General features: G+C 40.0%; 1 protein-coding gene across 1 annotated transcript in view; it reads left to right on the forward strand.

Moving 5' to 3' along the window:
• Positions 1-1,049: 1,049 nt before the first annotated feature.
• Positions 1,050-23,428, forward strand: part of LOC126481750 (putative leucine-rich repeat-containing protein DDB_G0290503) — a 196,237-nt gene continuing 173,858 nt past the window's right edge. Inside the window, exon 1 of the mRNA XM_050105705.1 lies at positions 1,050-1,562. Within this exon, the coding sequence (XP_049961662.1) occupies positions 1,050-1,562 (513 nt within the window). The remainder of the gene's footprint in view (positions 1,563-23,428) is intronic.

Consider the following 23,428-nt stretch of genomic DNA (forward strand, 5'->3'; position numbering starts at 1 on the left):
GACTGTATGTTACAGTAGGTTGAGGCCGGGATAGTTACAGGAGCAGAGAATGAGTTGTACGGATAACTCCCGTATGCGCAATTCAGAAAGGCTAGAGATGGAGGGGAGGATCTAGATGGCTCAGGTAGTGAAGCAGCCATTGAAATCAAGCATTTGATGTTCAGCTTCATGTTGTGCTACAGGGTGATCTACTTTGCTCTTGGACAGAGCTTGGAGGTGGTCATTCATCTTATTGAACAGCTGTTTGGTAGTCGTATTAATATAAAAAAAACTGTGCAATGATTGCAGCAGAGCTGGTAAATGACATGGCTGCTTTCACAGGTGCCCCAGCCCCTGATGGGGTAGGATAAACCTGTGACAGGACTGGAATAGGAAGTGCTGGGTGGGCGGATTGGGCAAGTCTTGCACCTGGGTCTTTCACAGGGGTATGATCCTTGTGGCGAGGGGTTGGGATTGTGAGTGGCATAGGCATGGACTAGGATGTTGTCGAGGTTGAGTGGGTGATGGAACAGCACTTTAGGAGGAGCAGGTAGAGTGGGAAGTATCTCAGGTAGGATGCCCCTCATTTCAGTGCATGATAGGTAATCAAAGCCCTAACAAAGGATGTGGTTCACTTGTTCCTGTTCGGGGTGTTACTGGGTAACGAAGGGGATACTTCTTTGGGGCTGGTTCTTGGGGTGGTGGGAGGAATGGTAGCGTGAGGGGAAATGGCATGTCAAGTAGCAGTCTATCTTTTCCTATACTGCTAATATTCCTTCCTGGAGATTCCGTTGTTTTAAACATAAATGTCATCTTTATAGGACCAAATTTTGAGCAAACTGATCAGATTTATGTTGATGAAATCTTCTTGGTATTACCTGTATAGTAATAGTGTTGGTTTGATGCAGTGTTTTCACAATTTTCCTATTTGGTATCTTTATACAATATGCAGGCTATACTGTACAATTTGAGCATCTGATTCTCTGAGAGGATTTCATCTATAAAATTTGTCATGTTAGTCTGCATTGTCAAACACTTCGATTTTGTTCCAGTTGGCTGCAAGTGGTAATATGGATTTACATCAGCTAGAAGATAGAAGTGATATTAACAGTGATTCTGAGCGGCTTGAAGCTTCACCAAGGTCTCGAGGAAAGGTGAAACACATGAAAGCTTATTTTGAACCTCATGACACCAGAGATGATGACCTGCCTCACTTCAGTTTATCAAATTACCAGACCTCCGTGCAGAGCTTCACTTCTGATGCTGAAGTGAAGTTCTCCAGGTTTGATATCCATACTTCAGTAGAAGAGCACAAGGTTTGTCCTGAGTGTGGCGACTTTCAGACTGAATGTAAATGTAAACAGCTAAAGGCCCCTCAAAAAGAACTTCCTGAGCCACAGAGGACTACTTCATCAAAAAGTGATACAAGACCTAGTGAATGCAGTTTCATTTCAAATGCCAGTCTCAGCACTTTGCTGCCTCATCCGAGCTCTTCTTCCAATGATCTGTTTGGAAGCGACGCCTCACTTGTATTGGGATCTTCTCAAGGAGATGGGAAGCATCTTCAGGAAACAGATGCAAAGGTAACACTTTTCCTTGGGGAAAGTATTATATTTTATTTCATTATGTGTCATTTTATGTGAACTATCAAATTTCTTCCTTACACCTGTGAAATAAATTAACAGTGGGAGAATCAGTTTGCAAACAAATACATTTATCTTACTTATAGAACTTGTGTATGTAGCCATCAGTTATTCTTTCAGTTTGTGCATGAAAGTCCACAAGAATTGTCTCACTGATTACTTTTTCTTTTGATTATAGTGCACAAACGTGACAAAAGTGTGCAGTGGTGGATAAAGTTCTTATGACACATATAAAAAAAAAGACTCCTTCACAGTTGTCAGCATAGGGTAGCAAAGAATCAAAGAAATAAGCTATATTGCAATCTGTGAGTGTTTAGGGAGCCTGTCTTTTGAATTGCTATCAATCAGAGAAAAAAAATATTAATGTTTCTAGTTTCTTACCAAACATTTGACTAGATTGAAATAAGACAGCTTATAATGAGCATTTGAATATTTCATGAAATTGTTTCTCGAGTCTAATAGTGGCAAGGGAATGAAATTATGTTAGTGCTGGTTAGTGGCAGCTGCATTTTTATGCCTATTTTGTTGCAGTGATTACTGTATTGATACTTCAAATAAATAATTGGCACAACAGATGCTACTGCAGGTCCATATCACTACTGATATTTCCCTCATAAATCCATTATTTGGTTTCATTCTAAGGTAGATCCATAGTTCTTTCTTATTAACAGCAAATGCCATGGTGCTGAAACACCGAGGCAAATGATAATCGTGAAAAATGAATTAAATAGTTTGGAGCTGTGTCATAAAAATCATGGTGACTGATACGTGACTGACAACAATTGCTCTTTCAAGGTAGCTGGTAGCACTAAATGAATCCAAATTGCAATATTATTATTAATTTATTCAAATTAATGACATTCAGTCACCAATTAGTGACTGCTGTGTCAGTTACAGAAGAGCTCTTTTGCAGATTCTCTACAGTTAATCAGCCACTATCTTACATCACATCACATGTTGGTGAGTTGCAAGTACTGGTAAATGACAGTACTCTCACTAAGCATTGTATTAGGTATGAATTAAAATAGCTCAGATACCAAGTTCCAACCAAAGTTTCCAGGAGATTTTCTATAGTTGGGAGACAAATGCTGGAACTGAAAATATCCTCCTAAATATTCTCAATTGAGAACCTCTGTGCCCTAATCACAACTCACTGAGATTTGGCTGGAAAGAACAGAGCTTGTGGACAGGACTAATCTCTAGTCACATATCCTGATATTTTTACGAAAGTGCTGCTCACTGCTGAGAACGAGAAGAAGAATGATGGACATTGCTCGTTATTCACTTTTATCTGGTCAGTGGTGACCTTAGCAAACAATACTGTCTGCAATAACATTGGATAATAATAATATGTAATTTGTAGCAATACAATTTCAGATCGGTTATATCAAACCTAAGGGACTGCTAACTCCATGTGTCACTTATGCTTTTGAGAACTGCTGCCAGTTCTTAAAGAACAGTCCATATTCTAGGGCTAAGAAACTTCCTGAGGTGAGAAACGTGTAGATTTGTTCCCAAAACTCCAATACCTCCCTCCCCCCCCCCCCCATCCCCCTCTCTTTCACATACAACTGAAAGGAAATCAATAATGATGGGATGATAGTGCAACGAGAGGCATTGTGTCACCACACATTTATGAGTTTCAACCCTTGGTCTATGGCTAACACTCAGCAGTAAAGTTCCTCACTCATGGGCTCACTGGAACTGCTTTTGACATCATTAACAACTCTGGCTGATACAGCAGCTACTCTGCTGGCCTGAAAAGACACCTCCTCATCCACCAAACTGAGGGTCATATAAATTTCTCACACATATCACTTACCTTCATCTACTTTAGGAACTATGCATATCAGTATCACTCTCAATACACAAATCTTTTGATTTCATAATTGTTACCTATTCAAATCATAATAGGACAACACAGATAAAAAATATTTCATAATTTTCAGCTAAGGTCTCTATTATTCCCAAACCTCTACAGTTAATACTTAACATCTAATCATCACCCCAACTTTGTACAGAGACAGTAAGAACATCTACAAATTACTGACTGCTGTAAATAACATAAAAACCTGTACATGTACCAAATGCTCTTAAATGTACTTATGCTCTAAGCTCAAGGGCTAAGTGTTGAACACGAAAATGTTATAGAGGTAGAAGTTGAAGCTGCATGTGGAATTTTTTAGGCTAGGCTCAGCATCATTTGCAGACATAAACTTATAAGTCAATCTTTCTGTTAACTACAAGAATCATTCCCAGACATAACAGAAAACTTTACTGAAAACCTCAGCTCACTATTCTCTAGTCATATAGGCATCACTGCAGGATATTTTAATGACCCAACAATCATTTGGTATAATTGCAGTTTTTTAAGTAGTGCACATGACAAGACATCCTATGAAACAATATTAAATGTTTTTTCTGAGAGATGTTCACAACTAACAGCATGAAATTTCATCTTGACAGAAATGTATTTATACATTTACAGCTTATAAGCTCTAATGGCAATGAATATACCTGACCTCTTCCAGGATGTCCACACTGATACTGGTACTTGTGACCATGAGGCAGTTTTAGGAAGAGCAACTAAAACAAGTAGGTAGTTTTAGATATTCTGTAAACTAGACAAAGAGGCATTAGTGTCATATATCAAGGAAGAATTGGAACACTTTGTTCTTCACATGAGCATATAGGGGAAGTGTGTCTCAAGTTAAGAAAAGTAGTTGAAAAAGTACTGGATAGATGTGTGCCTGGTACAACAGCTCTTGATGGGAAGTACCCCCATGGTATAACAGTCTCTCTATAGAATCTTATAAAGAAACAGTGAGCACTGCGTAATAGATTTAAAACAAAACATAGGTCTACAGATAAAGAGATGACAAAACGATGGGTTTCGCTGGCAGAAGAGTAATGTGTGAACTCTCAACAATTACCACACTGGATTCTTATTACTTTTAACAGAGCTCGGAAAAAATTCTAGTTATATTGTAAAGGCTGTCAGTGGCACCAGCGATAATGTTTGGACATTCTTGGATGATACACTGAAATTGAGGGCAGCAAAGCAAAAGTAGAAATTAGGAACTCCATTTTCAAATATCATTTACAAGGGAGTATCAAGGATTACTACCGCAGTTTAATTTTGTGCCACTGTGAAAGTGAATGACATGGATATTGACAATATTATGAAAAGGATAGATTGCTACTCAAAACACAGAGGAGGTGCTGACTTGCAGACAGGCACAATGTTAAGGCTGCTAAACTTGTAAGTTTCTAGACAAAAAAGTCTTTCTTTGGAAATAGAAAACACAGACACACACAAGCACAACTCTGCACACATGGCCACTGTCTCTGCTCACTGCGGCCCAACAGTGGGTTGCAGCTGTGACTGCGTCTGATGTGAGCAGCAACCTGTGTTCAGTAATAGGGGTATGTAGGAGATATTGGGTGAAGAGGGGGAGTTATAGCAGGGTAGGGGTGTGAGAAGATATTGTGTTGCCTGTGAGGGCATGCAGTGATGTGGTGGGGACAGTGTAGTGCTGCTAGGTGCAGAGTCGACAGGGTTCTGGTGGGGGAGGGGGGAGGGGGGAGGGGGGAGGGAAGGGAGGGAGGGGGATCAGTAGAAAAGCGGAAGGGGAGAGAATCAGAGAAGGGGAAAAGACTGTAAATGTACTGGTGGGATAGAAAGTGTGTGTAGTGTTGGAGTGGGAATAGGGAAGGTGATAGGTACATGGAAGATAGGGAGTAGTGAAGGTTGTGATCAGGGGGTGGGTTATGGGAACAAAGGATATGTTGCAGTGAAAGTTCCCACATGTGCAATTCAGAAAATCAAGTGTTGGAAGGAAGGATCCAGATGGCACAGGCTGTGAGCAGTCTTTGAGATGAAGCACATTGTATTGGGCAGCGTGTTCAGCAACTGGTTGGCTCAGCTACTCCTTGGTCACAGTTTGGCAGTGGCCATTCATGCAGACAGACAACTTGACAGATGTCATGCCCATGTAGAAAGCAGCACATTGGTTGCAGCTTAGTTTGTAGATCGAATGGCTGCTTTCACAGTAGCCCTGTCTTTAATGAGATAGCAGATGCCTGCGACAGGACTGGAGTAAGTGGTAGTGGGAGGATGTATGGGACAGATCTTTCACCAAGGCCTATTGCAGGGATATGGGCCATGGGAGTAGGGATGTACAAGAATAATGTATAGTTTCAGTGGACACTGGAATTCCACTGTGGGAGGGGTGGAGAGGATAGTTGGTAGGATGTATCTCATTTCAGGGCATGATAAGAGGTAGTTGAAACTCTGTCAGAGAATGTGATTCTGTTGCTCCAGTCCTGGGTAGTACTGAGTGATGAGAAGAGTACACCTTTGTGGCCATACAGTGGGAATATGGGAGGTGAGAGGTGACTAGAGAGACAAGGTAAGGGAGATCTGTTTTGTCAGGAGAATAATTTCAGTCTGTGAAGGTCTACATGAGCTCCATGGCCTATATGGAGAGGGACTGCTTGCCACTACAGATGTGATGAGCAGATGCGGCTAGGTTGTATGCAAGGGATTTCTTGGTATGGAATGAATGGCAACTGTTGAAGTGAAGATATTGTTGGTGGTTGGTTGGTTTAATGTGGATGGAGGCACTTATGTAGCCATTCTTGCAGTGGAGATCAACATTGAGGAAGGCAGATTGTTGGGTTGAGAAGGACCAGATGAAGCAGGAGGGGGCAGAAGCTGTTGCGGTTCTGGAGGAATGTGGATAGGGTGCCTGACCTTCAGACCAGATCATAAAGATGTGCTCAGTGCACTCTCTCGCAGGCAGCAAAATTTCTTCCCACACCTCTAACCTACTATCCCTCCCCATTCTTGTCCCATGCCTCTCTCTTACACCCACCGCTCAACCCACACTGCTTCTCATGTCAGACTCAGTCACTGTACGCAGTTGGGCCACAGCAGCCATAGACACTGCCAGTGTGTGTGTGTGTGTGTGTGTGTGTGTGTGTGTGTGTGTGTGTGTATGTGTGTTGTACTTGTCTGAATGTGTGGGCAATTTTATTTCCAGAAGACTTTTTTGTCTGAAAGCTTAAGTGTTTAGCAGCATACCATTGTGCCTGTCTGTGACTCAAAACCTTCTTTATGTGATGTGTAGCATTCTATCTTTTTCATAATATTGTTGGCATTCCATCCCGGAATTTCTGTTGTTTGATGTGGATATTAGTGTCATGGTACTGAGAAGCAGATGAAATAACTCAAATGAACAATGCCCCAAGACCTGATGGAGTCCCTGTCAGACTGTACAAAGAGTTTGCACCTGAGTTAGTCCCCTTTAACCGGAACGTACTGTAGAACCAAGGAACTGTAACTGTGCCTAGTAATTGGAAGAAACCACAGGTCACATCTGTCAACAAGAAGGGTAACAGGAGTGATCCACAATATAATTGACATCCATAAGTTATAGAATCATAAAAGATATTGTGAGCGCAAAGATAATGAGATATTTTCTATGAATGATGTCCCACATGAGATCAGCACAAATTCAAAAAATGTCAGACATGCAGAACACAACTCGCACAGAAATGCTGCAAAGTGGAATAGCTCTACTTGCTGTAATTCCACTCTTAACATACATACTTTTTTTCATTTTCTGTGCATAGTATGTATGTACAAATCTCCAAATCTATAACCAAGTTGTATTTTTCTAAACTTTATTATTCAGTGTATGTTTTACACACTGCCACTGATAACAAAAAAAAAAATAGTTAATGCAGAAATATTTTCTTTGATGATTATGAAAACCATATTTACTTGAAAATTCAACCCTGCTGCTTATTGTTCATTTCATGATTGACATTCCATTTTTGAAGACCCTCATTTGCTTCCTTGTAAAGAGAATATGTCTTCAAAGAACAGAAAGTCTAGAATGGAATAATAACAATATCGAAGTGATAGATTGCTACTCCCACATAAAGGAGGGGTTGTGTTGCACATAGGCACAACAAAAGAGAATACTGTGGGTTTCTGGAAACAGTAGTCATTTGTGTGTGAGTTGTTCTTGTGTGCATGCATGAGACTCCTATTTCTGTGGAAGTACTTTGTCCAAAAACTTAAATATTTCTAGTATTCTTTTATGTTGTGTCTGTCTGTGTCTCAGTTCCTCCTCTATGTGGTGAGTAGCAATCTATCCTTTCCATATTGTTGTTAGAATATAATGTCTTGTCTGAAATTACAAAGTTATAACTATTCAAAATTATTGTTTACACATGAATTCTACAATGTTAAAATCTCCAAATGTATTCCTTTCAAAATTACAGTGCTATTGTGTCATAGTCTTAAATTTTCCTACCAACAGTGTAGCACATGTAAACACTACATTATTCAACTGTTGCATTTTCTTAAATGGTACACAAGTTCCATAATTCCTATCAGTGGCCAGATTGATGTGTTGTCACAACAGAACAGGCATACAGAATGCACAACACTCATCTGATTTATGGATTTCAAGAACATTTCCATTTCTTCACCTGAAATTACTATTGAAGTTATCAGTTGATGGTAAGAATGAGCCTTAAATGTATGTATGGTGACCTGGTCAAGTTATGCTTTTAGACAAAAACAAAATTTTTATTTTTCCTTCTTCTGACTGCAACACATCAGCAGCCAGATGAGCTGGATAGTGGTCAAGGATTAGTAGAGCTCCTTCTCTCAGTTTAAGTGATCACAGGTGCTTTCTCATTATTCTTGAAACCACTTTATGAAGACGTTATGTCACCCAAGCATTCTTTGAGTGCATATAAATGAACTGTAATATTATGAGAAGGCAAATTGCTACTCACCATATAGTGGAGATTCTGAGTCACAGATAGGCACAACAAAAACACTCTCACAATTATAGCTTTCGGCCATTAAGGCCTTTTTCAACAAAAGACCCCCACACACGCACACACTCACTCATGCAAATGCAACTGACACACACAACTGCAGTCTCAGGCAACTGAAACCACACTGTGAGCAGCAGCACCAGTGCATGATGGGAGTGGTGACTGGGGTGGGGGTAGGAAGGAGGCTGGGGCGGGGAGGGGGAGGGATAGTACGGTGGGGATGACGGACAGTGAAGTGCTGCAGGTTAGATGGAGGGCAGGGGTGAGATAGAGGGGGGGGGGGGGGAGTGGCAGAAAAGGAGATAAATAAAAAGACTGGTTGGGCTAATGACAGCTGTGTAGTGCTGGAATGGGAACAGGGAAGGGGCTGGATGGGTAAGGACAGTGACTAATGAAGGTTGGAGCCAGGAGGGTTACGGGAATGTAGGATGTATTGCAGGGAAAGTTCCCACCTGCACCATTCAGAAAAGCTGGTGTTGGTAGGAAGGATCTATATGTCACAGGCTGCGAAGCAGTCATTGAAATGAAGGATATCATATTTGGCAGCGTGTTCAGTAACAGGGTGATCCACTTGTTTCTTGGCCACAGTTTGTCGGTGGCCATTCATGTGGACAGACAGCTTGTTGGTTATCACGCCTACATAGAAGGCAGCACAGTGGTTGCAGCTTAGCTTGTAAACTACATGATTGGTTTCACAGGCAGCCCTGCCTTTGATGGGATAGATGAAGTTAGTGACCAGACTGGGGTAGGTGGTGGTGGGAGGGTGTAAGGGACAGGTCTTGTATCCAGGTCTATTAAGGGTATGAGCCATGAGGTAAGGGATTAGGAGCAGGGGTTGTGTACGTATGGATGAGTATGTGTAATGGTGACATATTTGAAACATTTCACACATTTCTTTTTAACCATACAAAGAGGTTTCAGCTTATGGCTCCCACTTTATTTGTAGTAAACAGGAGGGTAATTCGTCCTTTATTCATTTTGAAACTCATCACATTTCCTGAATTTTTTTCATCAGAACTCCTTGTTGTAAGCATCTGAAAATAAAGTACCATTTCATCATAATTATATTCTTCATAATCACTTAAATTTTCGTGTGCTATTAATTTGCATAAAATTTCGGGAAATTGTGAAGTGGATTCACCATTAGAAAACCTAGGTTCTTCTCCATTGCTCATTTGACTAATTTTCAGGCAACATATCCACCAAGGAGACCATTTGTTGGAAGCTGCCATGAAAATCAGAGTGAAATCTTGCAGTCTGGGCTTTGATAGTTGGCCTAGAAAGTGGTACACCTTTACTTTGCTTTTTTAAAAACCAGATCATAAAAACATTTGTCAAGCTTACTATCTGTCCCTGGTGTGTTTTTTTTTCTGCCCATTCTGACATCAGCTGTGTTTACTAATATTCTAAGTGCACCTTCCTACCTCCATCCCCAGATCATTCAGCTACATCATACTCATATATAAATGATGCTTTTTAACACCGTTTTTCCATTATTAACAATATTTAGTTTATGACTCACAAAATATGCAATTTGTTTCCACAACATCATAAAAAACATACAGAAATCTAGATTTTGAATTAATAATGCACAATGTCCATTATGGTTTTACTCATTTCAGTTTTTGCTTACCCATTATTAAATAGTCCCTTTGTTGACTGCATCAGGATGTTAACTATGAAATGTGTATTCATGTTTTTAGTCCAGTGACAGTCCTGGTATAATGATAACAAGACTGTCCAAGGTTAAGTTTAGATTCCACTAATACTTTCAGATAGTGTTTTCATTGGTTTGAAGGCTGCAGGGGTAAACAATATTACAGAAACACTACATGTAATAAGATTATAGTAAAAGTTTTACACTATGTTATATCTGCATATGCAATGTAGTGGACTGGATTACAATGAGCTTTTGCTATGTGTATGTGTGTGTGTGTGTGTGTTTTAGTCATTCTTGTGCTGCTTCAGTTTACCACAGCTACAGCTGAGGTGTCAGTCTTATCCTTTTGATGGAGTCTTACAAACAAACATAACAGCACAAAGGATCTGATTTCCTGACTGTCACAGGCAAAATGAGAGACCTTTAAGGGTCAACACTGAGCCCACTCTTATTCTTAACCTACATATATAAGTACACAGATGATTTTGCAATTACTTTCAAGTATGGTTCAAGTTTGTTATGTTTGGTGATGATGCAAGCCCTAACTTACAAGGCTTAAATGATAGATGGACATGCCTACAAGTGATTTGCAGTTAACAGTTTCACTCTTAGTCTCATAAAGACCTATACTATGCAATTTTAAACAAGAAAAAATGACCATCTAACATCAGAAGTACACATTAAAGATTTTATTATTATTCTCGTATCAGAAAGATACATAGGTGCACTGTTAACATGTCATGTAGTCTTTGACCAAAATTTGGTCACTTACAGTCCATTTTCTGTTGCTTGATGCAGGTCTTCTGCAATGCGGGAGGCTGGACACAGTTGACACTGAATCATGTGTTGGACAGTCTGGACTTCTCCACAGTCACACCTAATATTGTTTTCTCTACTGTAGCCCCATCATGCCAGATTAAACCTTGATCTACCCACTCCTGATTTCAACCTATTCAAAGATTTCCAGGTCGTCTATTCCTCATCATGTTCTGGAGTCAGAGCTTCAGAAACTCTTTTCCATCCAGAGGGAAGGGAAGTCTTATCCCTCCAAAGTTGCACCCTGGTGTTTTCAGCAGAGGTAGTAAGTACCTTTGATGTTCTAAGGAAACTCTTCCTTGATTTCAGTCACTATGAATGCAGTTTATTCCCATACAGGAATAGGTTTGTTCTTGTTCCACTTTCTTTCATTCATTATTTGCTGTAATTTCTCTTCAAATGGGAGGTGGTGCTATTCCTGCAGGGCGTTAAATCCTTTTGCAGGAGTAAGTTTCAAGCAACCCTTTATAATTCTGCAGGTGTCATTGAGAGCTACAACTACTTGTTTGGCATGTGATGAATTATACCACACAGGACAAGCATACAATAGTCTACTCCAAGTGTAGAAGTTCAGATGGTTTCAGGATCAAATTAAGGTTCATTTAGAAAATAAAATATTCTGTGTAAAATTCTTTGGGGTCCATTAGGATAGCAAGTTAAAATGGAATCAACAGATATACTAATCAAGGAAATCATTCAGTATTTTTACACTTTGAAGCATTTCTCAGTGAGATTACCTTACGACCAGGCTGTTGGCTGGTTTTGCATATTTTCACTCATTGTCATCTTCTGGAATAGCATACCTAAAGTAAATAAAGTAAGTATCCAACAGAAGTCAGCAATATGAATAATATGTAAAACAGGTAACTGTACATCTTACATAAGCCTTTTTGTGGGATCTTGAAATCCTTTCCGCTTTTCACTATATTTACTTCTAAGTAGTTTTTGTTGTCTGCAGCCAAAATTGGTCTCAGCTGAATTGTGATTTACCCAATCAAAATACAAAACATAAAAATTATTTTCATGGGGACTTTGTCTACTTTTCAAGGGTTCTGAGTGGAGTTATGTACTAAATATAGGTCAAATCTTACAGAGAAGACAAGAGCAACCACCCACTTTTTATGATGCTATTTACTTAAATAGCATTGTTTAAATAAATAAATAGCATTGTAAAAAGTGGCTGGCTGCTGTTGTCTTCTCTGTAACAGTCGACCTATATTTTTTACACAATCACAGGCTCAGAATGCGAGTTTTCGACAAAATAGTAGGAGTTATGTATGCTGGTACAAAGGTATTGAATGGAGTCCCATCTAACGTAAAGGACGAAATTAGGGAGCTCAACCAGTACAGATGAAAATTAAAAACAAACATCACTCATCAATCTTCCTCCAGTGTTTGTTAAAAATGCAACATGACTAGTACCAATGTATTGTAAAGAGGGTTCTGTATTTATAAATGGTGTTAGGCAATTATTTTCACTAAAAATGTCATCTGAAAATGTTAATCTGAAACAGTAGCTGTTTAATATAACTGCGGCTGCCACTTCTTTTTTCCAAACAAGTAGCTTTCATTTTAATGTAGTAGGTTAAATTTAGGGTTGAGCATAATAGTGGTAATCTATTGTTTATTTATTATTTATTTATTTATTTCATTCGTTTTTTGTAGACCCATTAGTGATAAATTGCTTGGGTGTAGAACGTGTCATTTACATAGATTTGAGACATTTGTTTATAATTACAGGTTGTACAATGAATAATATATTACATAGAAAAAATGTTTAAAAGAATTGTTTTTTGTAAAAGTTACAAAATACATTGAACACACTTACAATAGATCAAAATCAGTTCACATATTCTCATACACAAATTCGTCCAGTGAGTAAATGGTTTTACTTAGAAGATACTGTTTAAGCTGATCTTTAAAAGTAGGATCTTTAAAAGTAGGTGGATCAGTAACTGACATTTTTATTGCCTGAGGGAGAGCTACTTTATATAGATGAAGTTTTTATGCTTTGCTTGTCTTTTATTAATTTATATCTTCACTCATTCTAAATCGCTGAAGGTGTTTATTCTAATGGGATCCACATAATATAGTGAACCAATAAAAGAACGCAATAACTTTCACATGTGCCGTATTGACTGATTGACTGAGTCATTCATTTATTTCATTTTTTTGCATAATTTCATTTCATTTTGTTTAACTTTTCATTTAATTCCATAGATCCTATCAAGGAAAAGGACCTTCAGAAGTGAGTAACAATTCAAGATATACCTTAATAAAAGATAATTAGCTGTGAGAAATTGTACACTGTTTTAACAAAAACATGTATTGCCCTGTTTGTGTGCAAGTCAGATAAAATCAAGCTAATGAGTTAGCAGAAAACCTGCTACACTAAAATGCTGCTGTTTGTCCAGTTATATTGAATCACATAGCTGCTGCATAACATACTCACAGATGTACTGCAAGGGTGTCATGTCTTCAGGACACAAAATAGCTGGTGAAATTTATGAATTGTATTGTTAAACCATAGAAGTATTTGACAATATGTGTTTATAAGCAGTGATATATATGTTCTTGAGATATGGTTCATCTAATGCAACTAAATGAAAGTTATGTTAGACAAACCACATCCCAAAAATATAGAAGCAACCTAGGACTGAAAAAAAAAGAAAGAAACCAATTATGAATGGTATATATGTATAAATATATTTTTTCTTCATCTATTCATTCATGCCACATCACCACATAATCTCTCATAATCTATACTGTCAATGTTGACTTACCCTATATTCTCATTTCAAAACCAGATTCAAATCCATCAATTAAAATGGAAAGCACATTTGCCACTAACATGAATGTACAGCCAGATCAGAATTGACCTGGATGGAGAGTATGACTATACAAACTTTGAATATTCCAGAATGCATGAACATTACATATGTAAGATATTTCAAGAACATTCCAGAGATGATAAATACTAAATAACAGATACGTGCAGATGAAACTAACCACTGCAGTACTGCATGTGCCACATCTTGCAGCTTGGAGCATTTCTCCCTCTCCTAGAGAAACAATGACCTGCTGTTTCAGAAGTTCTCGTTGGAGCCATCTGCCTCCTTAGCTGAGTGGCCAGTGTGTTGCCTCCCATGTGGCAGGACCAGGCTCGATTCTCAGCTGCGTCAGAGATTTTCTCCACTTGAGGCCTAGCTGTCATGTTGTCCCATTTCATCACTGAAGACTTGCAACTTGGCACTACGAACTTCCCCAGGCAGAGATTCCTAGCTGTTAGTACCTTATGACCATTTCATTTCCTTTCATTGGAGCCAATTACAACACCATGGATGTAGACCTTGTCAGTGGTCCTCTGTATGGCATCATTGGCAGATCTTCACATTTTGGTCATGTTGGTACATCCTTTTCACTATATTGAGCACTGAAGGTAACCCTTCCTGTCAAGGACTCATTATCATTGAGTGGGTCTTCAGTTTCCTTGAAGCTTCACTCATCAGTTAGCGCCTCTGGACTGTAGAAGGGCTTCATATGGAAGACATGGATTAAGTTGGGTTGTTGTGAGGGAGGAGACCAGACAGCGAGGTCATCGGTCTCATGGGATTAGGGAATAATGGGGGAAGGACGCTGGCCTTGCCCTTTCAAAGGAACCATCGTGGCATTTGCCTGCAGTGATTTAGGGAAATTACAGAAAATCTAAAGCAGAATGGCCGGACACGGGATTGAACCATCATCCTCCCGAATGCGAGTCCAGTGTGCCTCCTCGCTCGGTCATGGATTAAATCTCTGCACTTTTGTCTTTGTGATGAAGGTTCATAGTCCTCAATTTCACATGTGCAATCCGGCACGCAACGAAGGATACAATATGGTCCAAAGTGACTTTTTAGTAACTTTTCTGATAGTTCCAATTTCCACCCACCTATAAAAATTCATACCAAGTCTCCAAGGTTGTATCTCACTTGTTTGTGCTTGGCATTACAGGGCTCTCAACTTTTCTCTTGGGTGGTAGGGTCCGCATGCAAGCCAGCTGCCTTGTGTCTTTGGTACTGGTGATGAGATATTTCACATAGTCATCCTGAATATCCATTGTGCTTTAGCCCTCATGACTGTGGAGCAGAAAGAACGATGTGAAGCTTGAGGTATCTTGTATGCAAATGTTGCTATGAGCAATATTGTATTCCAATTTCTCTGCTGAACTTCATTGTACATTGAGAGTGTATCTGCCTTCGCCTTATAAAAGTGTTCTGCCCCATGAGGCCATTCATCTGTGGATAGTAGGCAGATTTCATCCTGTGGATAGTAGGCAGTTTTCATCCTGTGGGCGATGTCGCAACATGAAATTATCTCTGATATTAGTTCTGAGTGGAAAACTTTTCCATAATCAGAGATCATCAAATAGGTTGTTCCCTGCTTCTGAATGATGTCTTCCATGAGGAACATTGCAGTTTCCAGACTTTTGGCAGTTGGCACAGCTATGGTGACAGCATAACTGGTGAGGTAGTCAGTGCAGACTATTATCCATTGATTCCTGTTTTGGGGAAATTTCCTGAGAGATCAATTCCAATTAAGTGGTCTGGCACTGCTGCAGGTAATTGTGGCACTTACTTCTGTCATTGGCATTACTTACACTGGGTCACATAGTGTCTAATGGATTGCAGAGACCCGGTCAGTGATATCTGCATCTAATTTGGTCTAGAGTTTTCACAATCACAGCTGACCAGATGTGGGAATGCCTTGGAAACGCTTCAGTATCACTGGCCTCAGATGAGCTGGGATGAGAGCTGCCATTTCCACCTTGTTGAATCATAGTTCCTCTTGCGCAATATTCCATTTATTAATTGGAATCCTTCTTTGGTCACTTTCTCATTCTTCAAGGCTTCTGTGGTTTTCAACAATGCTGGATCTTCTCTCTGTTTAACACTAGACTCATTTAAAGCACCATTGACTGAGACTTCATACACGCTGCTGTGTCCACCAAAGGATTCCTTGAAATGCAGTCAGCATCCTTGTGTTTGCATTCATTTTTGTATACCATTGTGACATCATACTCCTGAAGCCTCAGTGCCCATGCTAGTTGACCCAACAGATTCTTCAAGCTAGTCAGCCAGAATAGAGAATGGTGATCCATCTCAACAGTGAATAGTTAGCCAAGCAAATTAAGCCAGAACTTGTTACTGGCCCAAACAGCTGCAAGACCCTCTCTCTCAGTTGGAAAGTAGTTCTTTTGGACTTGGAGAGTACTCTGGAAACATAAGCTATCACCTTTTCAGCACCTTCCTTACTCTATATAGAAATGTCCTTACTCCACAACTGCTAGAATTGATGTGAAGTTCTGTCTCAGTGTTCTTGTCATACATTGCTAGAATATGGAGAAGATGGGACACACGATGTGTCCAGAGCATCCACAATGATAGTAGACTGGCATCTTGTCCTCTGTCCACTGAATGTCTGTTCGTCTGCTTTATGATTTTCTTTGTGGAGGAGTTGGTTGTATCTGTGTTGGTCAGATGCTGATTTGTCTTTAGACAGTGGTAGCATAATTCCAAGTTTGTCAAGTTCATCCTTTATAGTGCATTAGGCTGGCAGTGGAGATTGGTGGCAAAGATTGATACCCTCTCCTTTAACATTGCCTATTACAATCTGACATATGTAGTTGATGTTCATAGCTGCTATCACTTGTATACTCAGCCTGACAGTTCTTGCTGCCAAAGAGCCAGCCAGCAACACTAATCACTGCTCTACCACTCTGCTCAGGCCAATAGCATAATGTACCTCTTGTACTACAAATGATTTACGGGCACATAAAGCACAATGGCAATTATATCCTACTGATAATTCAATATGTATATGGATACACTGCTATTAAAAAAATAATTTTCTACATATCTAACAGAACATGCCTGTTTACAATACCCTGCTTTCCATGGAACTTAAAAATGAGTATTAATAATTAACATTCCTACAACTGGAATTTTTAATCCTTGATTCCAGAAACTCAGATAATTTGTAGAAAGAGTGGCTAATGAAGTATACATTTAAGTTGTTTCTGAATTGGGATGCCCAATATCTTGTTTGATGTTGGATGAAACTTAGTTGAAAACATCTGCAGCAGTTATATATCTCCACTCTGAACCCTAAGCAAGGAGTCAATACTTACATGAAAATTATGTTTGTGTCTTTTATTGTGTTTGTGGAATCACAAGAAACTGATTTTTATTTTAAGCAACAAATACCACTGAAGAGTAAATGTACCTAACAAATGAGTGTAAGAATCCAAACACCCTTAAGCAACCCTTACAAGATGTGTGATTATCTGCTTCAAATGGTAGTCTTACTGTTTGCTCTTGCTGAATAAATACTTTATGTACTTTAGGTTCATTGCTCCAGAAGATAATTCAGTAAGGCAACAGGGAGTGAAATACACAAAATAGAACATCAGCCTTGTCTTTGGTTCAACACAGTGAGAGATACTTCCTGGAACTCAGCTTCTTGAATGGTTTACCTTTGTGTTGGTTCCATTTTAACTTATTACCCAGCTGGACTACAAGGATTTATTTTAATTTGTAATGATGTCCTTTTAATGTTGGAATTTACAAAAGAGTAGACTGTAGTGGTTTCCAGTGTACAACAGAAGCACACACATACTTTGATTCCATTTGGAACCCTTGTGCACAGTGAAAGTATACTATTATAAGGAAGAAAACAGTCAATTATTGATAAAATTATTTAATTGGATAGATAAAAAATCTACTCACCAAGCGGTATCAGAACACACATGTAATAGACTGTTGTGATTGGCAAGCTTTCGGTGCCAGTGGCTCCTTCTCCAAACAGAAGGGTTGAAGGGGAAGGAAGAAGGATGAAGAAAAAGGATGAAGGAAAAGGACCAGAGAGGTCTAGGAAAAGGGCTAAATTTTGGGAAAGTCACCCCAGAACTGCAGGGCAGGGGAGACTTATCATACAGGATGAGAAGGAAAGACTGATTGTTGGGGACTGCATCAGATGAGATTTGAAAACCTGAGAGCTTAAAGATGGAAGACAGATATTACTACTAAAGTATCATGCATGAGTTAATAAGAGTGAGAAGCTAAGTACATTGTACATAACAGAGGTTGGAGGGGGTGGTGAACAATAGACAGGAAAGATAATGAAAGATGTACAAAACTAAAACAGACTGAAGCAAAGAGTAGTTACAGTGAAGAAAAGTTGAGACGGAAGAAGTTAATGTAAATTAAGGCCAGGTCAGTGGATAGAACCAAGGACATGCTGTAGTACTAGTTCCCACGTGCAGAGTTCTGAGAAACTGGTGTTTTGGGGGAAGAATCTAGATGGCGCGTGTGGTGAAACAGGCGCCAAGGTCACAAATGTCACATTGTAGAGCATGCTCTGCAAAATGATATTGCAAGTTACCAGTATATACCCTCTGCCTATGCCCATTCATCCTAATAGGTAATGTGATGGTAGTCATGCCGATGTAGAAGGCTGAACAGTATTTACTTAATCATGTGTCATTTTGCAGGTGGCTCTCCTTTTGATAGTATATGTTTTGCCAATTACAGGACTATTATAGGTGGTGGTAGGATGGTCCATAGGGCAAGTCTTCCAGTGGGGATGGTTACAGGGGTAGGAGCCATAGGGTAGGGAGATGGGTGCATAAGGGGCTTAGGGTGTGACAAGAATATTTCAGAGATTGGGAGGTCGGTGGAAAGCTATTCTAGGTGTGGTGTGCAATATATTTGACAGAATGGATCTTATTTCAGGCCATGATTTTAGGAAGTCATTGCCCTGTTGAAGTAGCTGATTAAACATTCCAGACCAGAATATCACTGAGTCACCAATGGTGTGCTCCTGGCCATCCTATAGTTTCTGGTTTCAAAGCAGCCACTGAACGTATATCTGCCTTAGTTGATCAACACCTGCAACCCATAGAACAAAAACTTCCCTGATGTATCAAAGATACCAACCATTTCCTAGATCATCTGAAATCTGTACCCATTCCACTTCCACCACACACCTTGCCTGTCACCATTGATGCCACCTCCCTCTATACCAACATCCCTGCATGGTCTGTCTGCTGCTGACATTTCCTCAGTCAGTGCCCACCTGATTCCAAACCTATGACATCCCTCCTACTTACTTTAATCAGCTTTGTGCTTCCAAACAACTACTTCACCTTTGAGAGCCAGACATACAAACAGATCAGGGATATGGCCTTGGGAACTAGGATAGCTCCTTCCTATGCCAACCTTTTCATGGGTCACTTGGAAGTGGCTTTCCTGGAATCCATATCTTCAGCCCCTGGTTTGGTTTATATACAGTGATGACATCTTTACCCTATGGACTCATGGTGAGGCTGACCTGCTACAATTCCTGGAGTTTCTGTATACCTTCTCCAGTTAAATTTCACATAGTCCTTTTCTGAATCCCATGCCACTTTCCTTGATGTTGATCTCATCCTCACTGAAGGCCACTACACACTTCAGTCCACATTAAACCTACCAACAAACAACAGTACTTACATTTTGACAGTTGCTGTCCTTTCCATGTCAAACATTCCCTCCCAAACAGCCCTGGCATCTGAGGCAAACGTATTTGTTCGGATCCAAACTCTTTACAGCAATACACTACCATTCTCACCTCAGCCTTCGCTGCACATAATTACCCCACCAGCTTAGTTAAAAAGCAGATTTCCTGGGCCATCACTTCCAATCCTGGAACTACTGCTTCCTCCACAAAATAGCTTTGCAGCACACCATTGGTGACTCAGTATTATTCTGGCCTGGAATGTGTTAATCAGCTACTTCAACAGGGCTGTGACTTCCTTAAATCATGCCCTGAAATGAAAGCCATTCTGTCAAAAAAATTTCCTACCACATCTAGAATAGCTTTCCATTGCCCGCCCAATCTCTGCAATATTCTTGTTATGCCCTATGAACCTTCTGCACCCATCTCCCTACCCTATGGCTCCTACCCTTGTGAGCATCCCCACTGCAAGACTTGCCCAATGCACCCTCCTACCACAACCTATAATAGCCATGTAACTGGCAAAACTTAAACTGTCAAAGGGAGAGCCACCTGAAAAATGACACATGTTTATGTAAACACTATTCAGCCTTCTACATCAACATGACTACCACCATATTATCAATTAGGATGAATGGGCATAAGCAGAGGGTATATACTGGCAACTTGCAATACCCTGTTGCAGAGCATGCTCTAAAATATGACATCCGGAACCTCGGCACCTGTTTCACCACACTGTATTCTTCCCCCAGACACCAGTTCCTCAGAACTCCGCAGGTGGGAACCAGCACTATAACATGTCCTTGGTTCTCGTCACCCACCTGGCCTTAATTTACATTAATTTCTTCTGTCTCAGCTTTCTTCACTGTAACTACTCTTTGCTTCAGTCCATTTTAGTCTTCTACATCTTTCATTGTCTTCCCTGTCTATTTTTCACCACCCCCTCCCACCTCTGTTATGTACAATGCACTTAGCATCTCACTCTTATTAACTCAAGCGCGATGCTTTAGTAGTAATCTCTGTCTTGCATATTACCCTGTCTTCTTCCACCATTAAGTTCTCAGGTTTTCAAATCTCGTCCAATGCAGACCCCAATAATTGGTCTTTCCTTCTCATCCTGTACGGTAAGTCTCCCCTGAGCTGTGGTTCTGGGTGACTTTACCAAAATTTACCCCCTTTCCTAGACCTCTCCAGTCCTTTTCCTTCACCCTTCTTCCTTCCCCTTCAACCCTTCTGCCTGAAGAAGGAGCCACTGACTCCAAAAGCTTGCTAATCACAACAGTCTTTTATGTGTGTTCTGCTGCCGCTTGGTGAGTAGATTTTTTATCTAGCCAATTATATTATTATAAGGAAGGATAAAAACATGGCAATCAGTCACAATCCCATAGTTTTTTTATTATTCTTGCATATCCAGATTTCAGCTATAAATAGGCATCTTCAGTGGGTTTGTGAGAGCTGTAATCCAACAAACTCCCAGCAGTACATGTCACCAATAAAGTCATATGGTGACGTATACTGCTGGGAGTTTGTTGGGTTGTAACCATATGACTTTATTGGTGATATGTAATGCTGGGAGTTTATTGGATTATAGCTCAATCAAATGCATTGAAGATGTCCATTGACAGCTGAAATCTGGAGGCCGGCCATGGTGCCCGAGCGGTTCTAGGTGCTTCAGTCTGGAACTGCGCGACCGCTATGGTCGCAGGTTCGAACCCTGCCTCGGGCATGATGTGTGTGATGTCCTTAGGTTAGTTAGGTTTAAGTAGTTCTAAGTTCGAGGGGACTGATCACCTCAGATGTTAAGTCCCATAGTACTCAGAGCCATTTGAACCATTTTTGACAACAAAATCGCCTTTGCTGTAATGATTACCACCCACATTCCTGATTCATATCCATGGCACTCTCTCCTCTATTTCACAATAGTACAAAATGAGCTGCTTGCCTTTGAACTTTTTCAGTGTATGCCACCATCATCTGATGCCGATCCCAAACCACACAGCCATACTCCAGGAAGGGGCAGATAAGGGTATTGTAAGCAGCCTCTTTAGAAGACCTGTTGCATATCTTAAGTGCTCTGCCAATAAATCACAGTATTTGGTTTGCTTTCCCCACAACTTTATCTGTGTGATCATTCCATTTTAAGTTATTTGTAATTATAATCCCTAATTACATAGCTGAATTTACAGCATTTATAGATTTGTGTGTCTTATCCGGCAACCAAAATGTAGCAACTTCATTTAGTACTCATGTGGATGACTTCACACTTTTCATTATTTAGCGTCAATTGCCACTTCTTGCAACATACAGATATCTTGTCTAAATCATTTTGCAATTTGCTTTGATCATTTGATGATATTATAAGACAGTAAATGACAACATTATCTGCAAATTCTCTTAGGAGGCCTGTTCAGGTTGTCTCCTAAATCGTTTATGGAGATCAGAAATGACAGAGGGCCTGAAACACTTCCTTGGGGAATGCCAGATATTGCTGCTGTTTTACTCAGTCACTATGAACTGTGAACTTTCTGACAGGAAATCATGAATCCAGTCACACAACTGAGACAATACTCCATATGCACACAATTTATTTAGAAGTCACTTGTGAGGAACGGTGTCAAAAGCATTCCGGAAACCTGAAAATATGGAATCAATTTGACATTCCCTGTCAGTAACACTCATTACTCTCTGAGAATAAAAAGCTGAATCCATGTTGGCTGCTCTTCAATAAATCATTCTCTTCGAGATAACCCATAATGTGTGAACTTTATCCAAAATCCTATTGCAAATTGACTTCAGTGATTGTGTCTGTAATTCAGCAGATTACTTCTATTTCATTTCTTCGGTATTGGTGTGACTTGTCAAACTCTCCATTCTTTAGGTACAGATCTTTTAATGAGTGAGCAATTGTATATGATAGCTAAGTATTGGACTGTTGTATGAGCATACTCTGAAAGGAATCTGACTGGTATACAACCTGAACCAGAGATCTTGCCTTCATTAAGTGATTTAAACTGCTTCACTGCACCAAGGATATCTCCTTATAAGTTTCTTATGTTGGCAGTTGTTCTTGATTCAGAAGCATCCCTGCAGAGTACATTGTGCCAGCACTGCGTCTCAACTAAGCTTGAGGGATTGTGTCAGGTGAAGTGGGGGAGAGGAGAAAGAAGGTGGTAGCTGGAGGGATGGTTGGGGAAGTATGGCTGATGACAGAGAAGGTGAAGTGACAGGTGCCTGGGGTAGCAGCGTGGCACAAGGCAGGGCAGTTGTGTGTAGTACACAGTAACATGGAAGAGTGGACAGTGAGGAGAAGGTAGAACAGTGGAAGGGTAGACTGTAGGGAAGAGGTACGATTGTAGGATGATTGAAGATAGGGTCCAGGGACAGAGGTAGAGATGGATGTGTGGCAGAGGTTAGTGAAGATTGAGGGCCAGGAGGATTACAGAATCAAAGAATGTGTTAAAAAGTCAACTCCCATCTACTGCACACAGGATGAGTCAAAAAGGACTTTACAACTTTGGAATAATATGTAAATTTATTGAGAACTTGCAGAACTGATAGATGTGTCACTTTGTTGCAAACAACCTCAAGTTTGACATAGAATTGAGATGTGTCATTTTGGTTCAGTATGACTACCAGTTGTGATGTGGCAAACATTCTGTTGGTAATCAATTTCTTCCCACACTCGTTGCAGCATATTGGGCATAATATGTGCAGTGGCAGTGTAGATTCGAGTTTTCAGGTCAGCTAAATTGTTTGGTAAGGCAGGAATATGCACATGGTCTTTAATGAAACCACAGAAAAAGAAATCCAGTCAAGTCTGGGAGAGCAAGTGGCCATAATATTGGCCCTTCATGGCCAATCCACCAACTTGGGAAGCGATTATCAAGGAAACCTTGAATTTCTGTGAGGAAATGCACGATCTTGCTGGTAGCAAACC

The sequence above is a fragment of the Schistocerca serialis genome, chromosome 5, assembly GCF_023864345.2.
Source record: "Schistocerca serialis cubense isolate TAMUIC-IGC-003099 chromosome 5, iqSchSeri2.2, whole genome shotgun sequence".
In the NCBI taxonomy this organism is placed as follows: Eukaryota; Metazoa; Arthropoda; class Insecta; order Orthoptera; family Acrididae; genus Schistocerca; species Schistocerca serialis.